This window comes from Thunnus maccoyii, chromosome 13, assembly GCF_910596095.1.
Source record: "Thunnus maccoyii chromosome 13, fThuMac1.1, whole genome shotgun sequence".
NCBI lineage: Eukaryota > Metazoa > Chordata > Actinopteri > Scombriformes > Scombridae > Thunnus > Thunnus maccoyii.
Window position 1 is genome coordinate 17854606 of NC_056545.1, and position 22517 is coordinate 17877122.

The following is a 22517-nucleotide window of genomic DNA, read 5'->3' on the forward strand; positions in this document are numbered from 1 at the left end:
TCAACGTCCAGTTTCATTTTGTCAGTGAAACAAACCAGCTCTGTCACTTTCGAATATCATTGATAAAGACGAAACAGTGACCAAAATCTTATGTTCGTTGGTGTGGTCTTTGTTTTGTTGTTGACCTTTCTGTGCTATATATATATAAATATTTTTAAAAAACACAATAACAAAAAATCTATGTACTTGGCTTGATGCTCTTCGGGTTTCCAATAAATGTGTCATTACAGTCTGTGATTGGGGTTCTATGCTGGTTGGAAAATGGAAGTGTCAAGGAAAGAAATGAGACAGAATTATCCTTCCACTACAGCTCTTTCCCTCTCTCTTGCCTGAGGTCAGAATGACTCCAAATGTAATTAAAGGTCCGTTTTGTATAATGTAAATTCCATTTTATCTCCTGATTCAATGTATTTCTTTCCAGATTGTCATGAGACCAAATTTTTTAATCAAAGTCAGTCAAACATCAAAATAATTTAGTGTTGTGAGGCAAACCAAAAGGTAGTTTTCTTTCACAGATGAGAATTGTGATCTGATGAATAGGGAAATTATAAATAGCACAGATAAAAATTGGGCTCACATTTTCATTTGTGTGTATGTGAACTGTTAAGGTCAGTTTTACCCAAAACATTACTAATGAAATCATAATATGTGTTTTGTGATGTTTGCATTATTTCCTGGCTGTGGCTCTGGAGGTAGAGCAGGTCGTCCTCCAATCAGAAGGTCGGTGGTTTGATCCCTGGCTCCTCCAGTCCACATGCCAAAATGTCCTTGGGCAAGATACTTAACCCCAAATTGCTCCTGATGGCTGCAGTGTGTGATGTGTGTGTGAATGGGTAAGCATAGAGACATTGTGGGGTGCTTTGGATAGGAAGCGCTGTATCACCCCTGATGAGCAGGTTGGCACCTTGCATGACAGCCTCTGCCATCAGTGTATGGATGTGTGTGTGAATGTGTGAATGGCTGAATGTTGTCATGTATTGTAAAGCGCTTTGAGTGGCTGATAAGACTAGAAAGGCGCTATATAAAATGCAGTCACCATTTCTTGTGGAAAGAAATATCATCCTGTTTTAACTTTGAGGCTAGATCATAACTAACCCCTAAAGGAACAAGAGCAAACACATTATTCAATTAATCCATCTATGACAGAGGAGGCAATAAGTGACTTGGAAGTCACTATGATTCATTCACATTTTAGTTTCATCAGAGGTGTGAACACATCCACAATTTGTGGGTGAACACTGTGGTTTCCAGTGTAAGATGCAGGGATCACCAGGGCTTTCTGCAGGCTCCAAACAATATAATTTCATTCCAAATGTGCAGTTACACAGTTATAGCCCTGCATAATGTGAGTGATTGTAGATTAAGATGTGCAATGGCAATTACAAAATCTTTTCAGAGGATTTTTTGGAAAGTCTAATGAAATGGAGGTCAAATGTGTGATTGAGGATGTTTCTTCATGGGGATTCATTACTATCAGCCAAGTGAATGAAATGGAACATTTCATGGTTTCTTAGATGCCTGAGGACACAGAGAAAGAAAAGACAGTCTTGATGAACTCTCATAGACAGAATGATATTTGAAATAGTTGCATGGCGCCCTCTGGTGGGAATGTATTTACTTTCATGAAATGAACGTTATTGCCTCATACATACCACATGCAAATATACTTCCATGACCATTAGACTAAAGGTTAAAGGTCAGGGTATAGGTTTCAGATATAAAGAGCCATGTGAGATAGCAGTACTGAGAAAGCTCAAAAGAAAGCACTGTACCACAAACTCTTGCCTCAGGCAGTAGCTTGCTTATGTGCTTTGTTCATCAGCTTCTCCTCAGTAAATCCTTTGTTTCAAGTTATTTAACACCGTGGGAGATGACATGCAATATCCTGTAGAGTCATATGACAAATTACAGAAATGAGACATGAGCAAAGGAACGTTTAATAAACCAATATAATAAAAAATATATAATAAAAACCAATATATATTAATATATATTTCAATTAAATCAACTAAAAGTTATTTGAATGGTAACACAGGGGCTTATTTTTCATTAGTTTATAAATGACTGCAGTATGTTTGGTTATGGAGTTAATTTGTGAATGGCCACTGGTGATTTCTCTTTCACATTTTGGCATTTGAATAAAAGATATCTACAAGATAAGATAAAAATAAAATAAACAAATGAAAGTTTAACCTGTTCATACACATTTGAACCTAACCAAATATGGGTATTAGATTTCTCTCCTTATCCTCTCTGTCATGGTAATTATCATCCCATAATTCCAGGAATAACAGTTTACTTTATTTAACGCATTATTGTGTGTGTGGGGAGGGGGAAATCATGAGTTATGCGCCTGTTTTATGCTCATCTGACTCGGACAGACAGCATTCCCAGCAGAAAATCACTGTAAAATCACTGAAACAACAAAATATGGGCTTTCAATGTGGTCCTTAATAGGTGTAGTATACTCTTAGGGCTTTTTATATATTTATAAGTTTTACTATGTAATATTACACTTTTTATTAAGCCACCATTGAACACCACAAATAGGCCTATTGCAAATCCCATTAGGCCTATAGAAATGTTTTGATGAATTTTCGTCAGAGTAATACTTTCTTTCTGGAAGCAGCTTGGCTGCAATCTTGGGATGTGTACTATTGGGCTAATTGCCCCCCTTGTAGAGTAAGCTTCACCCTGAGGTTAAGCGGCATGTGACTGGCTCAACAAAGAGGAGGGGGGCCCTGTAGAAAACCTTGAAGAATTTGAGCCTGAGACAGCATCTTTCCTTGTGTATTTCTTTCATTTCTTGCTTCTTTGCCGTCTTTAAGGTAAAAACTTACTGCAATGTGGACATTGATAATCGTCAGTTTCATGCTGCGTTTCGTACCCTGCTATCAGCAATTCCCTCGTCTGTGTGCCACCCGGGAAGCCTTGCTCACCAAAGAGTGCTGCCCGACTTGGGAAGGGGATGGCTCGCCCTGCGGAGCCAGCTCCGGCCGGGGCTTCTGCCAGGATGTGGAGGTGCCGGACCTTCCTGACGGGCCGCAGTACCCCTTCTCTGGGTTGGACGACAGGGAGAAGTGGCCCATGGTTTTTTACAACCGGACGTGCCAGTGCGTAGGGAACTTCATGGGTTTCAACTGTGCGGACTGTAAGTTTGGCTACTTTGGGGTGAACTGCAATGAGAGAAGAGAGTCTCTCAGGAGAAACATATTTCACCTGTCAAGGTCCGAGAGGATCAGACTTGTGTCTTACCTGAACTTGGCCAAGCAGACAGTCAGCCCGGACTATGTTGTGGCTACGGGGACTTACCAGGAGATGGAGAACGGCTCCAACCCGATGTTCGCAGACGTGTCTGTGTATGATGTGTTTGTGTGGATACATTATTATGTGTCCCGGAACGCGCTGTTAGGCGGGCCGGGGAATGTGTGGACCGATGTAGACTTTGCCCACTGGGCCCCTGCGTTTCTCCCGTGGCACCGCCTATACCTGCTGCACTGGGAGCACGAGATTAGGAAGCTGACCAGAGATATGAGTTTCACCATCCCGTACTGGGACTGGAGGGATGCCCAGGGCTGTGACGTGTGCACAGACGAACTGATGGGGGCCCGGAGCCCACAAGACCCCAGTCTTCTCAGTCCAGGCTCGGTCTTCTCTTCTTGGAGGGTAAATACACTTAAGTCACTCATCCTTTTGTTTTGTTTTACTATTCTCATCACCTATAATATTTATAGGGTATTTGAATTGTTATGAACATAAAGTTCACAGTTGTGAGGAGTGACCTATGACCTTTACACATTTTACTTAAAAGATCTTAAAAATGTAGAGCATTTAATATAAGACACATTCATACCAATGCTCACTCCTATACCATATAACCTAACTTTAAATGAATTTATGAATAAAAATGACAAGGACTTGTGCACCTTTATTTCTGTTGATCAAGAGGATTTGAAAAAAAAAAGCTTTTACATGTAGTTTGAGACTGCTTTGATGCCAAAAAAGTGAGACTTACCTTGACAATAATTGTCCTGAAACCCTATAGCAGCTTGCACTGTACTGCATATGTTTCTGCATCAACAGGTTCTGTGCTCCCAAGCAGAGGCCTATAATAACAGAGGTGTCCTATGCGATGCCAGGGGAGAAGGCCCGCTCCGACGTAACCCTGGAAACCACAATCGCAACTTGGTTGAACGAATACCAACTTCTGCAGAGGTGGAGTTCACTCTCAGCCTGACCAACTATGACACCGGAGCCATGGACCGAAGTGCCAACATGAGCTTCAGGAACACTCTGGAAGGTCAGATAAGCTGGTCCTCATATGCACACACACGGACACACACTGACTGTCCAGCTCAACAAGTGATATCACTCTCTGGGCTGCTCCATATTAAATTATATACAGCTCTGCACTGCTACTCTTCCCTCTCACTGTGTAAATATGGAACTCTGGTAATCTGTCTTGTCCCTGGAATGTGCATGTGTAAACTGTATTTGTTTTTAATAATTTGCTCTTTAATTTGTGGCTTTCAAATTGCCTCACATCATGACATACATGTGGTTGATTTACACTGGGAATTTATATTGGCTCATAATCTGACAGTTGGATTTAATAATTAATCATAACATCAGAAGTTGTTATAATGCATTAATAACAACAACATGTCTAGGTTATGAGCCCATATTTAAGTAAAGGATGTTTGGTATATTGTTATGTCCTTTGTCAGCATAATATGTGTATTATTACTAATTTCTGAGGCATTTATCAATCATTTGCAAATGATTAACATCATAAATAACAATTTACACTGAAAGCCATGCAGTGAAAGTGAAATTAAGCAAAATCAAGGGTTAAAAATAATCAAAAGAACTATCTTGCAATTCAGTAGTCCACTGTGGGTCACTAGTGTCTGCTGAGTCTCAGGTGACTCTTGCAAATGCTGTATGGGGTTGATATCTTGTTAAATATAATGGTGGAATTAAATACATTTACTCAAGAACTGTAGGCCTACTTAAATGCAATTTTAGGGTACTTTACTCACGTATTCACATTTAATGCTTCTTTACACTTCTACTCCACTACAATTCAGAGCAAAATATAGTATTTTTTACTCTACTGCGTTTATCTGAGAGCTGTTCTTACATTTTAGATTAGCTATATCATAAAATAACATAGTTCCCAAACTTTTTGGCTTCTGACCCCTTACAAAACAGCAATGTCTTGTTGTGGCTTCTTGTCATGTTTCAAAGGTCTATGAGTCAGCAGTTCCACCGGAGACAGATTTCCCCTCTAAACTTCTCACATGGTTTCGATTAAGTGACAGTATGAGGCCCAAAGAGGTAAATCCAGTATTTCCGTGAAAAAAACAGCAAAAATGATAGGAAAGTCTGAAAATGAATCCAAATTAATATAGAAGTACTTTGTTTTTTCCTCTTTTCTCTCACATTAATAATCTCACAACCTTTCAGATTTATTTTACAACTCTTTGGAGGGGCCAGATGCATAAAACTCTGTGTAGATTCATGACTAAAACTGTGTGTACGCACAAAGCCAGAAATATGCATACGGATTCTTTTCATTCATTTCCACTCCCACAATTAACCGTACATGGATGAAGACACACCCTGAACCAGCCGAATTCAATTCGCCACCTGCCCACCAGTCTGTACGGCTGTCAATGAAACAGACGGGAAAGAAGAAGTGCAGTTTCACAGATTGTGTTGCATCGGCGAGGTTCTCCAACAGCCAGAAGAGCTGTCATTACGCGCGACCATTACGCGCGACTATGCGCCTCTTTATAGCGTCCATATAATTCATTTATCATAAGGACCTGTAAACCATCAATGATTAGTTTGTAGCGCTCATATCTAAACCGACTTTACAAGGTGTGACACAACTAAGGATGAAATAAAAAGAATGTTAAGAGCAAAATAAAATGTTGACTCCTATGTAAATTAAAAGAATGATAAAATAAAACACAAAAGTAATTAATTATCTTAAAATGCACCTTTTCTTGGCATTTTACAAATAAAAAAAATAAAATCACACAATCAGTGCAGCTGGTTATCAACCTAAACAAACAATGTTTTACTAAAAGATTCCGTCTCTCACCTTATATTTCATCTCCACCTCATCATCACCTTCAGATCGCTTAGGAAAAACATGTGTACGCCTGGTCTAAAGAACATGTGAGGTGCGCACATTTTGTGTTTATAAATACCAGTTTATGTGCGGGAAATAGTTGCATGGTATGCATGGCTTTTGTCCATATGTATCGTTTATGCATCTGGCCCCAGACTGGAAACCACTGGACTAAACAACTTCACTGTATATAAAGTAGTATATACCTCCACAGCTACAACAGTAAAATGCTGCTTACATATTGATTCATGAGTATTAATTATGCATTACATGTATTTGATATATTAGTCATAGGGGCCAAACACAACAAGTAATTTTACTTTTAATAGTTATTGAAAATACATTTTGCTGATAATACCTCTGTACTTTAAGGATTTTAAATGCAGGACTTTTGGGCTACATGTATTGGAATATTTATTACATTGTGGTATTGATACTTGTACTAGTAAAGGATCTGAGTACTTTTTCCACCACTAGTTATGCATTCATCTCAGTGTTGGGATGGTTCAAGGATCACACATTCTGCACAAATCCAGCTAGAGGAAAGCTAAATAACGCATTGCTGAGCATGTATTTGCTATTGATAGCAGGTTGTATCAACACAGGACTATCCAAAGTGTCATCTCCAGCTTGAGAGGGTTGTGATGGTTTGCTAGGATACATATATCAGATCTGAACATATTCACATATCTGACATTTCATAAAAAAGGAAGATAATCCACTGTAGGAGAGCTTTAGAGAGATTGCCATTACCATACACATCTTGTGTAAAGATACCATGCTTATCTGTTTGAGAGGTTATATTCCAAAATGCTCTATGTATTGTATCCCTTTTGGGTGAAAAAAATGACTGAATATTCAGTGTTTCTGAAGTGTTAATTATCTTATTTTTTCATATATCCAATCAAACACTTACTGTACCCAGACTTCTCTTTTAAAAATGCCATAATTTGTTTAGATTCTGTGTCTCAATGATAGTAATGTCTCATTTTGCAAGCAAAAAGCTTTTGTTTCCCTAACCACTATGTTGCTGGCGCCACTGTCAATACTAATTACATACATCTCATCTTGTAGGATTTGGGGATCCTCAGACTGGGTTAGGAAGCAGTTCTCGTTTGGGCATGCATGCTGCTCTCCATGTGTTCATGAATGGATCCATGTCATCAGTGCAGGGTTCTGCAAATGACCCCATATTCCTTCTCCATCATGCTTTTGTTGACAGGTGAGACATGGCACATGGAGACACCCGCACACTTAAAGAATAGGATCATACATTTTCAAATCTGTCTTAAAACAACAGGTGCCCATATGAACAGTGAAAGAGGTTTTCTTCACTGTAATCATTCCTCCTGTTCTTACAGGCTATTTAAAGATCCCCATTCAAATGTGCTTTCAATGTAAGTGATGGGGGCCAAAATCTACAGTGTGTCCACACAGTTATTATGTGCAAAAATGCATTTAAAAGTTTATCTGAAGCTTATATGAGGCTTCAGCAGTGTGAGTTAGTCATATTAAGTTGATATCTGCCACATTTACAGTCTTTTTAGCATCAAAATCCCTCTTTGTGTTTCCTTGTTGAGATGCAGTGGAAGTATAATTACAAAAAGAAGGACTTTGGCACTAAAAAGACTGTAACGTTGAAAGATATCTATTTGATTTAACTAATTTGGACAGCTGAAGCTTCATATTAGCTTTAGATAAACTTTCAAATACATTGTTCACAAAAGGAGGCTTGTGGATTTTGGCCCCCGTCACTTAAATTGTATGTGCATTATGAAGGGATCTTCTAATGGCCCGTATGAACAGGAGGAATGATTATGGCATAAAAAACCTATTTCATTGTTCATTTGGGTACCTGACTGTTGTTTTAAGACAGACTTGAACAACTGTGCACCCATCCTTTAATAATTTGTGTACATTTGACAATGAACTTAACAGCTGTATTTTCTTTTTCCATGAAAGCATCTATGAGCAGTGGCTCAGAAGACACAGACCATCTCCATCCCAATACCCAGAGTCTAATGCTCCTATAGGGCACAACAGCGAATACCACATGGTTCCCTTCCTGCCCCTCCACAGAAACAGAGAATACTTCATATCCAGCAAAGACCTGGGATATGAATACTCCTATCTGCTAGATGCTAGTAAGTTTTCATCTGAGTGGAGTTTTTCTGTTCTCATTATTCATTTCCAATTTTAAATCACTTACTGTTTTCCATTATCTCTGCCAATCTCTTTTTCCATTCTTCCAATGCCTTTTAAGAAATTGAATCTATTTAGCCAATCACTGAATCTATTTAATTTTAAGCCAGAGTTCATTCATAAATCATATATCAAAAAGATATCCTGGCTATAAAAGGTCAACCCAGATTTAGATGACTTTCTATCCTTGTTTCACTTTTAACTCAAACGCTCTGCCCACTTTCCTGTGGTCACTTTTATTTTCTTTCCAGATCAGAGGCTAGCAGAATCCGTGCGTCCCTACCTGGAGGAGCTGCAGATTGTGTGGCCCTGGCTGCTGCTTGCAGGGCTCTGCGGAGGAATTGTAGCAATGGCCATAGCTGCTGTGGTCATAACTGCAAAACGGCGATACCGTGGGTCACCTTGGCTGCATGTGGGGAGTTGGAAAAATGTGTTTGCTCTCCCAGAAAGACAGCCACTTATCTTGAGCTGTGACACAGGGGAAACCAAGCACCGTAACTACCAAACAACTATGTGATGGTGCAGCAAATCTCATATGTATCTACAAACAGCACTGTGAATTTTACATTATATTGACTTATTGTAATCAGTCTGTATAATCTTTGTTTAATACCAATGTATTTAAATGGTATTAACAAAGGACATTTTGAAAGAGACTGTTCACCCACAACTTGTAACATGTAAAATCCTACACATTAGTTCATTTCAGACATGAATCATTTTATAAGATTAACATGGTTTTAAGAGGCTGATTACACACTACCATCCTGCAGTTGTTGCATCAGTCAGACATTCATTATGAAGAAATGATAACTTACATGCATAACTGCTTTTCAGAGTGAGAAAAACAAACCTTTGAAATACATTCACGGTAGCCTTGAGGGACTTTCTTTTATTATCTTCACGTGGGAGTTGACTGAAGCACATTTTGATTAACATTTAAATTGATTTATGTTTGTGGTGTGAAACGTACTTTTGGAAAAAGAAAATAATGATAACGTCTGCATAGATGCAAAGGTCTGAGACATCTCCACAGCGTAAGGGCACAGTTCAATATTCTAACCTTAGAGTTATGTAATAGTTTAAAAACTTTTTGACATTTGTAAAAGTCACTGCAATCCCAAAAGTTGCATGTGGTTCACTCTTTACTTTAAAAGTCACATCTACTTTAGTTCATAAGAAATGAGGTCCCAACGGTTGGAAGATTCTGGTGTTAATACCAACCTAACAAAACTTATATTCTCTGATATTTTTCTGTATGTCTGCATCAGAAATATTCATAATGAGATATAAACAATCACACACATCACCCCAGTTTTAAAAGTTCAACACAAAAGTTTATTTTTGGTAAGATAAATTGGTTCCCTAATAATTTTACCCTTTCATCATGGTCTCATTCAGCCAGATTTAATTCATACATTCTCAGCCTTGACACATGCTGTCTAGCAAAGCATTTTTATAATACAGTACTTAGCTCAAATACGTTGTATTCAGTTGGCATTCTCAGATATTACAGTACATTCTCATTATTACTGTTGTTGTGACAATAAATGAGATAAATACAGCATTGATCATTTGAAAGCAAAACTTGTACAAAATACACGTTATAATCATGTAAAAAAAAAAACATACATTTGTAGCAAATCTACAATTTGTGAAAAAACGTGGGATGGTTGGAGCACTTCTAAGTTTAAGAGTCCCGAGGAACTATTTTATTTCTTAGAACACCGTTTATTCAGAATAAAATCCATGTTATACAAGTGTGGACATTTTAGAGATCCAAATTTCCTACTTAAACTACATGAAGCAGCTTCATCATCACACAAATACATACGTATATTTATAAAGACAGCATTTAGTCTGGTGTGATATTTGTGGACAGAACAATGTAATAATTTACACAATTTATGAAACCAAAGGATGGAATGAAACAATTACAAGTATGCAAATCCAAATGTGCTAAATATGAAGTAAACACATGGAAATGTACAGATGGAATCATCTTTTACCAAACATTGTTCAATAGAAGATGGTCACAACTGGTCCATTATGATGACTTGAAAAGAAACATAACAGGCTTTAAGGTTCTGAAATTAAGCAGGGCCACACTGGACTCACATCGTGTCTGATGTTATTTTCCAGAGGATTTCAGTGCAATTGAACAGATGTGCCATCATCTGACCTCCACTCAAAGTCTACTAAAAGTCAGTGTTGCTCCTATGATCGTTGAGTACTTCAGTGAAAAACTGTTGTAAAAAATACTTGGAGATTCTTAAGCATTCCAACCTACATGTTGACCAATAAAGGACCAAAAATGGAAAAGACAGGCAAAAATCGAGTACTGTGACTAGTAAGAACAATAAGGAAACACTGTAATGTTGAGGAGTAAAGGCCAAAGTTCCATGACAGCGAAAGAGGCGACTCTTTAAAGAGGTAAAGAATGGACTGCATGGCCTTGGATTCATCTAAAAATACACACTTTATGTTTTAGTTTTAATTCATTCATCATTCATCTTCCTCCTCGCTCTCAGCCTCCTCTTTTTTCTTCTCGTTCTCCTTGGGCGGGATGACGGGGGGAGGAAGGTCCAAGCGAGCCCACGACATAGATTCAGACTTCTTCATGGCTACTTCGATCTTGGCTGCCATCATGTTCACTATACTCTTACTCACATCTATCACCTATGGAGAAAGAAGGGTGTGATAAAAGAAAGGCTTAAAAAACAGATGGTTAAAAAAAAACAGCTTATCATAATAGCTTATTTTAAATCATAACATTAAAAACAAAATTCATCAATTAAAGCTGTTTTGGATTATTTTGTGAAAATACATCTGTCTTGTGAGCTGAAATCCTACAGCAAGGATAGAAGCATTACCCTCAGTTTACTCAAATCAAATTGTAGTGTCATTTATGTTCACTTTTTCATCAAAAGAAAATTATGAATGAAAACTTGGGGGCAGAAAAATTTGTCCTTAACAGTGATGAGCAATTTACTGTGGTTGTAACTAGTGGCGTGTATTCAGGGAATTTCTCAGTACAATTGCTGCCATGGAGTCACCATGGAAAAGGTCTCTAGTATAATATGACATATCCTTCATAAAAGTAAAATTATATTGTAGTATCATAAATGCTGTACAAATAATATAAAACCATCATTTGGCAAAGGACACAACATTTTACATCACATTGAAAAGAAAGTGTTGCTGCACTTACTCCCCACAAGCTGATTTTCTGCTCAAATTCCTTCTCTCCCTCAAATATAACATGGATGTTGAGCTGAAGAGGAAAGAATAAATAAGCATTAGGTTGAAAAGAAATACTGAGCAAATATCTGACAGTTACAACTATAGTATCACTCACTGTAGTGCTGTTTGCATCCACGTAGCTCAGCTCCGGGACAGCATTCTTAGCGTAGATAGAGATGATGACCTGTGTCCCAGTCTGATGCCAGTCAAATCGACATGGAACCACTTTCTTACCCTGCATGGACATTAAAATCATTGTTAGATCACCTGATCCATAAATTCAGCCATTCATTCTCTAGCACAAAGCGTTTTCTCCACTGTGGCGCAAGTGCTCACCAGACACCACTAGATGGAGTCACAGTTGAGGCTCCTTCACGAAGACTTGCACACATAAATCATCACTTGTCAGACAGGCACACTTACCTCATCTTTTTTCCTCCATAGATGTGTTCCCTTGGTACAGCCCTCTTGAGAGAGGAAGGTGTTAAAGTCTGAGGTTTTCCTCTTACAGCAGCTCCAGTATTTCATCCTTGAGATGTAGGAAAAAAACATACACCCGCTGGATTTTTAGCAGTCAATAACTTGTCACTCAAAGAGAACCAGTAAACAAGACAAACAGGAAGACTAACAGTAAAATACTGCTGTTGCTCTTCTTTTACAGTTTCTAGAAAATATATACTTTTCATGTCACTATAGTGAAACACAGAGATGGAGCTGAATTTAAAATATTCTTCATGATATAGAAATAGATTTATCGGTCAAATACTAACCCTTCATGGAAGATAGGAAATCCAGAGTGGTATAAGCACACATCCGAATCGCTTGCAGGTCCATTAAAACTCTAAAGACAATGACCAATGTGAGATTCAAAAGACTGAAGCAGACATGGCTAAATTGCACATGTATGACAACAAATGAGAGAACTGAATGAAAGAGTTTTGTCATCTCTCCGTGGATGAATGGAGGCCTGTAGAAAAATCAATAGCACCCCATTCCCTAATCAAGACCTTCAGACGAAATTTAAAAGTACATTAAAAAGTACAAATTTAGACTCTGTCAAGACACCAACCGATTAATCAACCAAAAGCAGGCAGCCCTTGAGAGAATATCTCACGGTTTTTAATCAAATCAGTTAAAGAACAATTATGTAAATCATTAAAGTCCGACTCCAAGCTTCTACAAGACACATCAGTACAAATTTTCTTCACAATTTAATACTCTAAACTTGGGGTTTCCGCTCTGACAGAGCAGATTAGCTGGAGCAAAAAATGTTGTTTTGTCTCAAGAACAAGCAGGGAGGTGGTAAAGAGCTGTATCCATTTCCCCTTACCAAGAACAGTAAGCTCTGATGGGATGTTACAATTTCTATGTCATCTCAATTTATGGGGATCAGCTTAAATCATTATGATTTGTTTTTGTGTTCATTTAATGACATCTGGGCATATTTAAGAATTTTTCACATCAAATTGATCGTGAATCAAATGTGGCTTAGAAATCAGGAGGTGGAAACTTATTTGGCAAATTCCACAATTTAAGCATGAATTTAAACACTTAAAACATTTAAGCTGCTGAGGTCAAAGCCCTGTAGAAAGTATGGATAAAGAGACATTTTTACACATTTTTTTCACCTACTTTAGAGCATCCTCCATTTTTACAGGATGTTCCAATCTTGATCTCGTCGCTATCTTCCTCTAGAGAGACGGAAAGAGAATGACAATGAATTGACACCCAAACTTTGAAGAGCATTTAAGAATTGCATTGACAGTTATGATTTGTCGACCTGCCTCAGTCAGCTTTTACTCAAATGCCATGATGTGAATGACACAGGTGATGGCAAATCCCTAGTGGCCATCCATTAACTTCAACTGTCAACCTGACCTTCACACAAACTATAAAAAGAAGTGGTTGGCGACAAAATAGCTGAAGATAAAGAGGACAAAAGTAACAGGAATATGGAAGAGTAAAGAGGAGAAAGAAGAGGAGATAAAGTTCTGTTCTCACCCTTTTTCTCTTCCGAATTTTCAGACAGCTTCAGTTTCTCCAGAGCCTGCTTCAGAGAAGCAGAGACTTTATGCTGCAATCTCACCATCGGTTCATCAGGACTGTAAAAACAACCAAAATTTATGAAAACAATGCTATTTTTAAGTTTTGATATGTTTTTAGTACATGCTGAATCTTTGTATCTCCAAAATTATTTCTGCTTTACTTATAAGGGGGCATAATAAAAGCATTTGGTATTCTTAGGGTATTGATTTGAATGTAAAGTTTGGAGGCAACTGTACAACCTTGGTCTGTGTATCGCCTCCTGAGGCTTTGGTGCGGAGATGATGTACTCATTAAACTTTGGTTTTTGTTCATTTGTGTCTTTCTTTTCTCCTGACGATGTCACATCTGGTTTCACCGGCTCAGGGGGCTTCTCTTTGTTGTGGGGACCTTTTGTACAGCCCTGCGGGGGAGAAAGTCACTGCACTGAACTTACAAACAATAAGTGGTATGGCCAATATGGCTACAGGAAAGGTGGCAGTCAGTGTCTATGAAAACAATAGACAATGGAGACCTGACCATAGGGCATTAAAAGCATGGATTCAAACTGAAACAAAAACTTACTGCAATGCTGAGGAAGTCTGAGAAGTCAGTAGTTCTTCTCTTGCAACAGGACCATCCCTGGAGAAAGTTAAGAGAGACATTAACTTTGACCAGATAAAATGATGCAAGCTAACCGTGCATTTTCAGGCATTTTACCTTCAGTGCATCGTGGAATACCGGGACTCCTGGATGATAAGTGCAGACATCTATAGAGACAAAACGCAATTTTGATTAACTTTGAGAAAAAATATGTGGTATTATGGGAAACAGTGTGTCCCTCAACAGAATCCAACAACATTCAAACATTTTTTAATGAATTATAGTTTCATAAAAGAAACAATACTCAATTTTCAGGAGAAATAATACACCCTTAATGGCTTACTGTAACAAAAAGGCCATTTCTTTTACAGAATGCTGAGTATAATTGCAGAGTAGTTGGTGAATGTTTTGCTGCAAGGCACTTCAACAGACTGCAGAATCAACAGACTAAGAAATCTATAGTGACTTTCAACTGCTTTGAAGGGCACCAGCCCTTTCTTGATAAAGCACTACAACATCAGTGATGTCTTGCCTGCACTTGCTCTTCCTTTCATGTGTAGTACATCTCTCAAAGGACTTGGGTCAGCTGTGTCTGATGCTGCCCTCACATGTTCTCTGTCAAAATGACTTGTTGCAGAATGAGTTGCTTATACTCAGAACTCTAATGAAAGGTCTCTAACACAGTAGTTGGATGTTACCTTAAAAAATGAAAATAACATTATGTTAAACATTATGTATTTATTCATAATGTACTAAGGCAAGTGCAGAGAACTTAAAGACTTCAAGTTAGAATTAAAGCTTGACATGCTTACATGAATAAATGTAAATTGTGTGTAGATTGTAGGAAAATGATAGTGAAAAATGCCTATATTCTATCTCTCTGAAGGCAATTCAATAGTTAATTGGGAATATGTTAAATTATGTAATAGAGTACGACCATCCTTGGTGTTCAGAGCAGCACTTGAGCAAGAACTGATCACAATTCCAACAGAATAATTCATGTATAAAACTAACAACTAGACTTTAGATTCGCCAATCTCAAACAAACAAAGATAAAGAGAGTTCAAGCTTCAGTACATAATAATTATGTTTCATGTTTTGCAATGAAAAAGAATTAACTTTTATTTTGATAAAAAATAGACATAATTGTCACTACGACATAAAATGTATCTAGCAAATGATTTGCATTTGTCCTTGTGAAGTGCAGCACAAAAAATACATGGTTTTATTATTTATTTGGGGATTAGAAAATTAATTGGAAATATTTATTAAACTCTCCCTTCATCCAAAGAACAGATTTTCAAACTGAGGCAAAACTTAATCATGAGCAACATACAAGCCAAACAAAAAGACTATCTGAAAGTGAAATAAAATGTTATAAAACTATAATTTTATGATTCACTTGAGATACCATCAGAAATCTTCATTGGAGATTTGCCTTAAATGAAAAATACAGCAGAATTTTTACTGCCATCTTTTGGAAACTGCCCTAGAAGATAAAACATTGTAAAATGAATAAAAAATCCAATCATTTTCCTTACAGCATAGCTGTAACTATCCCCCCTCCATACTATTGCCTTAGATGCACCTCTTAGATACCCCAATGTGCCCTATTGTTATGAAAAGAAGTATCCTATTAAAATGGAAATTAGACTTGACTCCTGCACTGAGTATCTGATAATACACAATGTTATATGATTTGAAGACAGAGGCAGACATGTCGAATGAAAGGAAATAGAGACTCACTGAGGATTTGTGTTGAGCTCCAGGATGTTAACACCTTGAAAGTTCAGTTATATTTAGATCAGGGACTTCATACAAACAATGGTCTCATGAACAAACTTATCTTAAAGGACCAGTGTGTAGGACTTAAAGGGATCTATTGGCAGAAATGCAATTAAACATTCATAAATATGTTTTCATTAGTGTATAATCACCTGAAACTAAGAATTGTGTTTTTGTGGGAAACAGCGACCGCCATGTTGCATCGCCATATTTCTACGGTAGCCCAGAACGGACAAACCAAACTCTGGCTCTAGGGAGGGCCTTTCGCATTTTTAACGCATTTCGCTGACACTGTAGGTTCTCCTACCCGCTTGGAAGAGGAGGGGTATTCAGTTGGTTAAAATCTGCAACCTCACCACTAGATGCCACTAAATCCTACACACTTGTCCTTTAAATAAGGAAACTCACTATCAGGAAGTGAATTATCATGACAATGACCTTATACCTACACAGCCTGTTGACTGGATGTAGGAGAGTTTCTTAGTGACATATGCCATAAACTGTGTGCCAGACATCAACTTAACCAATAATTTTGTATTCTGGAAGACGTGTTGTGTCAAACATGGGAAAAAAGCAATTAGATGAGCATCTTTTTTTTTTGTTCTTGATGAGGAGTAGTGTCTAACTTTGTCTCCAGAGATGTTACTTGTTACATTAAATCACCAATTTGGCCACTATTTTTGAGACTGCAAACATATACAGTCATATACAATCTATACAGTCTACAGACCCACCTTATTATTGGGGAGACTGCTTTTACTGTCACAGATTGATGTTTGAATGCTGGCAGCAGTAGGTTCAAAATACACTTTGGCTTTCCTCAGGCGTCAGCCCTTCTGGTTTTAGGTAAAAGGATTACCTCATGAATACATCTAGCTGCTTATGTGTTTCTCATATTTTGTGCTCACACCAGTGCAGCATCTTTGTATTCTGAAGGGCAGACCTACCATAAAGATGAGGCTCCTGAACCTTCTTGTGTACACTGTTCTGTATGGGAGGCTGCGGTGTAACTGCCTATCTATCCTACTGGTTCCGCTGCTCTAATCAAGTCAGTGTTATAGTTTTGGAGCGTCTATCACTTTTTTTCTGTAAGCATCTAAAGTTATTTCATGTTGAACTTGGGCGTGACAACTCATATGGAAGTGGCGACCTCTGATAACAAAAAAAAGACATCTGAATAGATATTGAACCATCTCAGTGGACTTTGAACACGTCTGTAACTTCACTCAGTGAATTAAAACAGACATACTTCTCTTAAAAGTTGAAACGCACTGCAGACTGGAAACCGATGTTCTCTGCCTTATATTATATCGCTGTTATAACAACAGCATTTGTGACAACATAACCTAACGTTAGTTATAATTACGGGATAACATTTGGAAACGTGCTGTAGATTGTATACTAGTTAGAAAAACGTAGAATTATGTGTTTCTGAAACTTAAAACAGCTTTCTGTGCTGCTCTGCAAAGTCTAACGTTACCCTTTAACCTGCTAATCACAGGAGCTCAACATGCTAACAATGTCGTGCTAATTAAGTCACCGCACAAGTTTTTAGCTACCTGAGTTATCGGCTACAGCATGAAAGAAGTTGCCACTATGTCGCGTTCAGTCAGCTAACACCAGGTTAGCTACATTACACGAGCCCACTGGGCCTGCTCGCGGTAGAAATTTCCAGATGATCAGAGGTTAGCTTGCTAACAGACTGACACAGAGCAGAGCAGAGTTAGCTAACTAAGACATACTCACCGTCTGGGTTATTTTCTGGATCAAATCGCTGTCCACATCCCTTATTGTAACACAAAACGGACATGACGGCGGGTGAAACAAGTTTAGTTTGTGGCTCAGTTTGTTACTACCCGCTAAAAGCTAGTGTGTGTGCGTGAGCTACAGAGCCGCTGCCGTACACTGCTATACACACATTGCACTAGTGTCACTTCCGGATGTTGTCGGCTTCACTCGGCAAAGATCGGAGCTCGCCCAGCCCGCCAGCTCCATCCTGCGAGCGCACCGTGGTCCCACAAAAGCGACAACTGATGCTGACCGCTTTCAAACTTGCGTGAAGCGTTGTGTTCTTCATACCACAGCTATCTCGGACCTTAACCTCACAGCAAAAGAACACTTAACTATTTTAACGTCAGTTTTGTGTCAACTATTGCAGATAAAGCCGGGATAGTCCGCTGCACTCAGGGTGACAGTAGTCAGGTGCATGAAACTGGGGCAATAGCTATTTAGTTTTACGGGGATGGCTGCAGCTCACTAGACAATTGCCTGTCGGTATATGAGCACATGAATTTTCCATTTCGCGCATCACCACCGACCTCTGAGCGACTGTTTTGCACGTTTTGCTTTTCTTTCTTTTTATCATTACTGTCCGAGAGAGGATGGGAAAGGATTTACTTTTACTGATTACAGCTGTTTCGCCTAAAGGTAGGACATGCTGAGATGTGTGAGTGAAGTCTGTTTATAATACAGTTAATTAAGCTATAGACTGCTGACTGTAGCTTAATAAACTAATGAGGATTTTTTGCACGGGCGAGCTCCTTCGGATCTGCATGAACATGGGAGACGATATGCATCCCGGGACAGTCTCTCTATGGGGAATCTTGATTTGAGTCGTCTAATTCTGATAGCCTATTTGATGCTGATAGGTAGGCTACGACATAGCCTAAAATATAAGTGGGCTCAAATTTAACATCATCAGTTATTATTATTTATTAATTTTAGTTCCAGATGAAGTTGTATCATGCTCATACAATAACCTATACAATATATGACGATGCATACAATATTCAGTAGCCTATAGCCTACAAACAGTCCATACAATATTCAAAAGCATTTGTCATCAAAAGAAAAAGAGAAAAAATATGTTTTTAAATAGGCCACCTCGTTTTCCTTTTCCTCTCCTGTCTGTCAGTTATTAATGGGTTTTGCTCTGCAACAACTTTTTAATGAATTTGAGTGCATAGTGATGTTTCTCAGACCATGGTATCTTCTGTCCCAGTTATATTTTCTCTTGTGAAAAAGAATTACAACCTTTGCAGTTACTGGCCAAAGAATAACATGTCCTGCTGTATTTTTAAGACACTATTTGTTATAGTAACAGTGACTGTTCCTGATTCTTCTTATTTTATTTGGTGATATATTTCACTGAGGCTGTGTAAGTGCATTGTGCTTTGATGTGGTTTGTTTAAAGATATGTCATTCTTTGATTAAGAGCTTTACAGGTGCAATATTCAGTGTTTGAATGCAAACTGTTCAAGTGCAGCATTGAATATGCTATCATATCCTAGTGATAAGCAGTACCCCTGAAATGTCTTTGTAACTTTTGTCTCACAGGTCTTTATCAAATTTTCAGCATGCAGAGTGCATATCTCTAACAACTCACCAACTGAATCCAGATCTGTTTTTCTTTGTTATTCTTTCCAAATATAGGGTGACTGGGTGATGGAATAGTGATGAAACCTAATCAGTGGGGAATTATGCTTCCTCTGCCCAGCTTCTCTCATCTTTTCTATTTTATTTGCTTCTTCCTGATCCTCTGTTTCCCCTCAATCCATGCCCAATTCCTGCCGGAACCTAGGGCAGGACAAGGCCTGCTGCTCTTCACCCAACCTGCTTATAATGCTTCCATCTTCGAGAACTCTGCTGCAAGAACTTATACCAAAAGTGAGGTCAAAATGGGAATTACTCTTAGGCCACCTCGGTCTTTAGACATTAAATACTCCATTCAGTCTGGAGACAATGAAGGAATCTTCCAGGCTGAGAACTTTGTAATGGGAGACTTTTGTTTCCTTCGTATACGCACTAATGGAGGCAGTGGTGCCATATTGAATCGCGAAGTACAAGACAATTACACATTGACAGTAAAGGCATCTGCCCAAGGAGGCTTAGAAGCCTTAACCACTGTTTATATTAAGGTATTGGATACCAATGATCTCCGACCTCTCTTCTCCCCAACCTCCTATTCATTTGTCGTGTCTGAGAGTGCCCCTCTGGGTGCCAGCATAGGACGTGTAACGGCCACAGATGCTGACGTCGGCTCCAACGGAGAGTTTTACTACTTCTTCAAGAACAGAGTTGAACTCTTTGCTGTCCACCCAACCAGCGGGGTTATCACCCTAACAGGCCGGCCCAGGATGGATAGACAAGATCGATTTGAGCTGGAGGTGCAGGTGGTTGACAGAGGGATGAAACTCTACGGGAATAATGGCATCAGCAGCACTGCTAGGCTTGTCCTAACTGTGGAGAGGATTAACGAATTTGCTCCTGTTCTCAGTGCAGTTGCTGTCATTCCATCCTGGGCGGACAATGACCCAGTCTACGCCAAAGTGACTGTGGAGGACAAAGATGAGGGGGTATCGGGGGATATAGAGTGGGTGTCCATCATTGAGGGTGACCCCTTTGAACTGTTTGTAGTTGACCGATCGCCAGTCGGGAACGAGTATAGGGTTAAAACATCAGAATTGGTTGAATGGGATAAATTCCCTTATGGCTGCAACTTAACCTTCCAGGCTAAAGACAGGGGTGTACCTCCTAAGTTTTCCAATATCCAAGTTGTTCAGTTGTTGGTTACAAAGCCAGACCCAGTGTTGGCGAATTTTGAGAAAGATGTTTATGTAGTCAATCTGAGCGAAATAGCTCCTCCAGGCACTATTGTAGAGGTGGTGAAAATCTCCCCGGCTCCTCTGAGTGTCAATTACAGCTTCAGCAGCCTCTCGGATCCAATGTACTTTGATATAAACCCTTTGACTGGAGTTATTATGACCACAAGGCAGCTGACAAGGATATCGCAGGATTTCATGGAGATGGAGGTGGTTGATAGCATTAGTCAGCAGCGAGCAAGGGTCCAAATCACCATAGAGGATGCTAATGACAACACTCCAGTATTCAGCAGGCCATTCTATGATATTGCAATCAACGAGAGCTTACTTGTAGGCACTGTCGTTCTTGTAGTGTCTGCTGTGGATGATGATAAAGGAGAGAATGGGTACGTAACCCACACAATCAGTGGTGAGCAGTCTCTACCATTTACCATAGACCAGGACTCAGGGGAGGTGAGAATCACAAGAGACCTGGACTTTGAGTCATCAGATGATATCTACACTTTTACAGTGCGGGCCTCGGATTGGGGTTCACCTTACAGAAGAGAGAATGAGGTTAATGTCTCTATCCGTCTTATAAATATCAATGACAACCAGCCTCTTTTTGAGAGGGTCTCTTGCCGGGGCATGATAAGCCGGGATTTCCCTGTCAGTCAGACTATTGTCACCATGTCAGCTATAGACATGGATGAGCTTGGAATGGTAAAGTACAAGATACTGTCTGGGAACGAATTAGACTATTTTAACTTAAATCCAGATTCTGGGGCTTTGTCATTAAAAAGATCGTTAGCAGTGGCTAATTTAAAAAGTGGGATATTCAACTTGAAAATAGTTGCAACAGATGGAGAGATGTTCTCTGATCCGATGTTTGTGAATGTATCTGTGGTTAGGGGCAGGATGCCACCCAAGGGGTTCAACTGCAAGGAGACCAGGGTAGCCCAGTTGTTGGCAGAAAAAATGCTCTCAAAAGCATCTTCCATGGCTAGACCAAGACCAATTGAGAGATATACAGACCTTTTCTCCATGAACAAAGAGGCTCCACAGTTTGAGGCATTGCCTACTAGTATTCTAGTGAGAGAGGACCTTGCTGCTGGTGCAAGTGTATTTCAGGTGAAAGCACGAGATGGTGATACAGGCTTCAATGGCCGTGTCCTCTTTTCCATATCTGATGGCAATAAAGAAAATTGCTTCAATATCAACATGGAGACTGGGTTGATAACTGTATTGCAGCCACTTGACCGTGAGCGATCGGATCGTTACTTCCTCAATATCACCATCTACGATCAGGGCGTCCCTCAGATGTCCAATTGGAGATTGCTGACTGTGATCATTGAGGATGCTAATGACAATGACCCCCAGTTCTATCAGGACAGTTTTTCTGTTCTTGTTTCAGAGAACTCTGCCATTGGTACGGAAGTCATCACCATCACTGCATTCGACAAAGATATGGGTCAAAATGGACAGCTGTCCTACATTTTACAGACTAGTGTCCCCCAGTTTGGTATTGACAGTGAAACTGGAAGTGTATTTGTTGCTAGCCACTTGGATAGGGAAACCTTCCCAACGTTCACATTGAAGATTGAGGTGAGAGACAAGGCTGAAAGAGGTACCCGAAGGTCATCAGTGACTACTCTAAATATAATAGTGGAGGATGTCAATGATTGTGCCCCAGCTTTCATCCCTAGCAGCTATAGTGCTCGAGTACTGGAGGACCTCCCACTAGGGGCTGTGATTACCTGGGTGCAGGCTAAGGACCCAGACATTGGCCCTGGTGGACAGGTCCAATACTCCTTGTTCAATGACTTCAATCGAACTTTTGAGGTAGGTGATGTTGCTATTTTATTGTGTATACTGTTGCATATGTTAATCCTCGTTTTATTGACAGTCTATGATGAATGGGATTGTAATGCTTTGCACAG

General features: G+C 39.2%; 3 protein-coding genes across 3 annotated transcripts in view; 2 read left to right on the forward strand and 1 right to left on the reverse strand.

Moving 5' to 3' along the window:
• The first annotated feature begins 2070 nt into the window (after positions 1-2070).
• LOC121909715 (tyrosinase-like) lies at positions 2071-9559 on the forward strand. The gene is made up of 5 exons (XM_042430331.1): positions 2071-3666; positions 4084-4300; positions 7217-7364; positions 8105-8286; positions 8596-9559. Exons 1-5 carry the CDS (start codon positions 2845-2847, stop codon positions 8859-8861), a joined length of 1635 nt encoding a protein of 544 aa, XP_042286265.1. The 5' UTR covers positions 2071-2844; the 3' UTR covers positions 8862-9559.
• Positions 9560-10804: 1245 nt separating this feature from the next.
• On the reverse strand, positions 10805-17905 carry chordc1b (cysteine and histidine-rich domain (CHORD) containing 1b). Its single transcript, XM_042430332.1, has 11 exons — positions 17744-17905; positions 14330-14379; positions 14195-14251; positions 13873-14033; positions 13589-13689; positions 13220-13278; positions 12358-12428; positions 12011-12116; positions 11703-11822; positions 11556-11618; positions 10805-11023 (listed from the first exon to the last, which is right to left on the reverse strand). The coding sequence occupies exons 1-11, from the start codon at positions 17805-17807 to the stop codon at positions 10850-10852; spliced, it is 1026 nt and encodes a 341-aa protein (XP_042286266.1). The 5' UTR covers positions 17808-17905; the 3' UTR covers positions 10805-10849.
• Positions 17906-18047: 142 nt separating this feature from the next.
• Positions 18048-22517, forward strand: part of LOC121909713 (protocadherin Fat 3) — a 63577-nt gene continuing 59107 nt past the window's right edge. Inside the window, exons 1-2 of the mRNA XM_042430330.1 lie at positions 18048-18424; positions 19430-22419. Of these exons, the coding sequence (XP_042286264.1) occupies positions 19453-22419 (2967 nt within the window). The 5' untranslated portion in view covers positions 18048-18424; positions 19430-19452. The remainder of the gene's footprint in view (positions 18425-19429; positions 22420-22517) is intronic.